General features: G+C 27.7%; 1 protein-coding gene across 1 annotated transcript in view; it reads left to right on the top strand.

Moving 5' to 3' along the window:
- The first annotated feature begins 678 nt into the window (after positions 1 to 678).
- The window catches only part of LOC122265412 (putative methyltransferase-like protein 24), a 10,513-nt gene continuing 8,353 nt past the window's right edge, over positions 679 to 2,838 (top strand). Inside the window, exon 1 of the mRNA XM_043034738.2 lies at positions 679 to 820. Within this exon, the coding sequence (XP_042890672.2) occupies positions 818 to 820 (3 nt within the window). The 5' untranslated portion in view covers positions 679 to 817. The remainder of the gene's footprint in view (positions 821 to 2,838) is intronic.

Here is a 2,838-nt window from a genome sequence, read left to right as displayed (position 1 = left end):
TCAGGTTAAATACTTACTCCTAATGAATGAGTTTTATAGCGTAATGTGATTAAACTTTAGTATTTTCTTAGTATAACTGGAATATACAAGATCCAGTTTTTCGTATAAGTTGATCTTTATATATTTACTATTGCGACTTTTCATTGTAATTCTTCTAACGAAGGTTGTTCATTTAGGTTACAAACGATATTCAATTATTGTTACGATACTGATCATGTAAAACTATTTGCACATGGTCACGTGTTATATTGTTATTCGGAAAGACGTATTGTATAAAAAATAAATAAAATAGAATAATAAACAAAAAAAGAAAAGAAAAAAAAACATGTATACATGTTTTCTTTTTTTAACAAACAATTTTTGTAAAATATTTTACAGAAACACTTGTGTTTACGGAAAAGTTGATTTAAAGACAACTGTATATTTTACAGGTGAAGTTTGGCACCATGGGTGCCAGAGATTTCGCTGTAATTTTATGCATGTGTGTGTATTTATTTATGTATATGTATGTATATATAGATGTAAAAATGTATGTATATGTTTATATATGTATGTGTATATATATATGTATATATATACACATGTATATATATATACATATATATTCATGTATTACTCAAATATAAACACAGATGTGTAGTCTATGTTCACGACGGCACCGAATGGCAACTCAAGAGCTTTTATCACTGTGTTAGAGGTGTGGCTTGACTGAGACAAGAGGGTGGAGTTTTACTCTCACCAAACGTCATTTCCATCACGACAGAGATTTGAGCCTCAGTAAGAGTGACGCGTTCACCGGAAGATACTGTGAAACACAATGGTAAGTCGGTGGATTCAGTGTATGCATATATATACGTGTGCGTGTGTGTGTGTGTAAACATATATATGTGTGTGTGTGTATATGTATGTATATACATATACATATATATATATATATACATATATATATATATATATATATATATATATATATATATATATATATATATATAATATATATATATATATATGTATGTTTATTTTTGTATAATTATATATGTGTGTGTGTGCATGTATGTATGTATATGCATATAAATGTGTGTATATATACAGTATATACATACATATATGTCTATATATATATTATACATATATATACATATATACACATTATATATATATACATATATATTTATACTTTAGGATCAGTGTTGCCAGAAGAAACATCTTTTTTAGTTTCCAATTCACAAATGAAGCTTTCTCCGGTGTAGAAAACAGAAAACTATCTTCATTCTATTCTCTATTAAAATAATGGAACCAAACGTTTCGAGCGTTAAACATTCCTCTTCTGTTTTTAGAGAATGTGAAAGAGGATTCAATTTATCCTTCATATCGAATACAGCAAAAATGATAAACAAAATTACATGTATTTAAATTCCCATGATATCAATTTAATCTAATTTCAAGACAGTAAGCCGAGTAGGTGTAAGTAAATCACGAAATCGTAAATTCACTTTACAATATTAAAGTAAATTAATATATTTTGATATGTAATCAGAGGAGAAATCATCATGATTATATTACAGAAGAAAAGAAATATCACAGTAAATAATATAAATTTACAGATAACGAATGACTAGAAATCCAGGTGCTCCTTCGGCGAAAAGCCGGTTGGGCAAAAAACACATTATAATATGAATCTTGACATCATCAATAGTAACAGCAAGGACATTTTCATGATTAGTTTTAGTAATATCATTAGTTATTCATGTCAAGTTATATTCCTCGTTTGTAAATAATATAAAAAGTTTTCCCAGTATTGATAGTATTGATTTAGTCTACTTTCAGGGCAAGATTATTCATATGATATTTAAAGGTCAAAGACCCATCAATAGTAACAGCAAGGACATTTGCATGATTAGTTTTAGTAATATCATTAGTTATTCATGTCAAGTTATATTCCTCGTTTGTAAATAATATAAAAAGTTTTCCCAGTATTGATAGTATTGATTTAGTCTACTTTCAGGGTAAGATTATTCATATGATATTTAAAGGTCAAAGACCCATCAATAGTAACAGCAAGGACATTTGTATGATTAGTTTTAGTAATATCATTAGTTATTCATGTCAAGTTATATTCCTCGTTTGTAAATAATATAAAAAGTTTTCCCAGTATTGATAGTAAGTCTAATGCACACACACCACTGATAAATTTGCTTTAATTCTTAGCAGTAACAATCAGATATTATGGTCTTGGATAATGTATAATCTCATATCATCAGTAGATAAGATACTTTTTTATTTAGTAGAAATATTTTGTTATGCGATTAATATAGATTAAGAATTAATATTGGACCGAATACACTGCACTGCAAGACTCTTTTAACCATGAGGGAATTGGACCACGAATACCATCATAGCGCATTTTATCCAAAAGAATTTTATGATTAACTGTATTAAAGGTTTTTGAAAAATCAATGAAAACGGTCAGAAATGATAGATTGGCACCGAGGGCTTAGTATGCATTAGATGTAAATTGGTCGAGTTCCACAAAGGTATTCTGGATGTATCTGAAGCCAAACTGTGTTGGATTTTGGATATTATTGGCTTTCTAGATAATTCATCAGGTATTTTTTCAATAGTTCAAATATTTTTGAAAAAATATATATATATGGTTAGATATTGCTTACGCCTACTTTCACTAGAAGTTTTTCCTTTCATATTGTGGCAGTGTTTTACATACATACATACATACATATATATATATATATATATATATATATATATATATATATATATATATATATATATATACTGTATATATATGTGTGTGTGTGTGTGTGCCTGTGTGTGTATGCA

The sequence above is a fragment of the Penaeus japonicus genome, unplaced genomic scaffold, assembly GCF_977035675.1.
Source record: "Penaeus japonicus unplaced genomic scaffold, GWHDUDI00000001_assembly GWHDUDI00000004, whole genome shotgun sequence".
NCBI lineage: Eukaryota > Metazoa > Arthropoda > Malacostraca > Decapoda > Penaeidae > Penaeus > Penaeus japonicus.
This window is presented reverse-complemented; position numbering and strand designations above follow the sequence as displayed.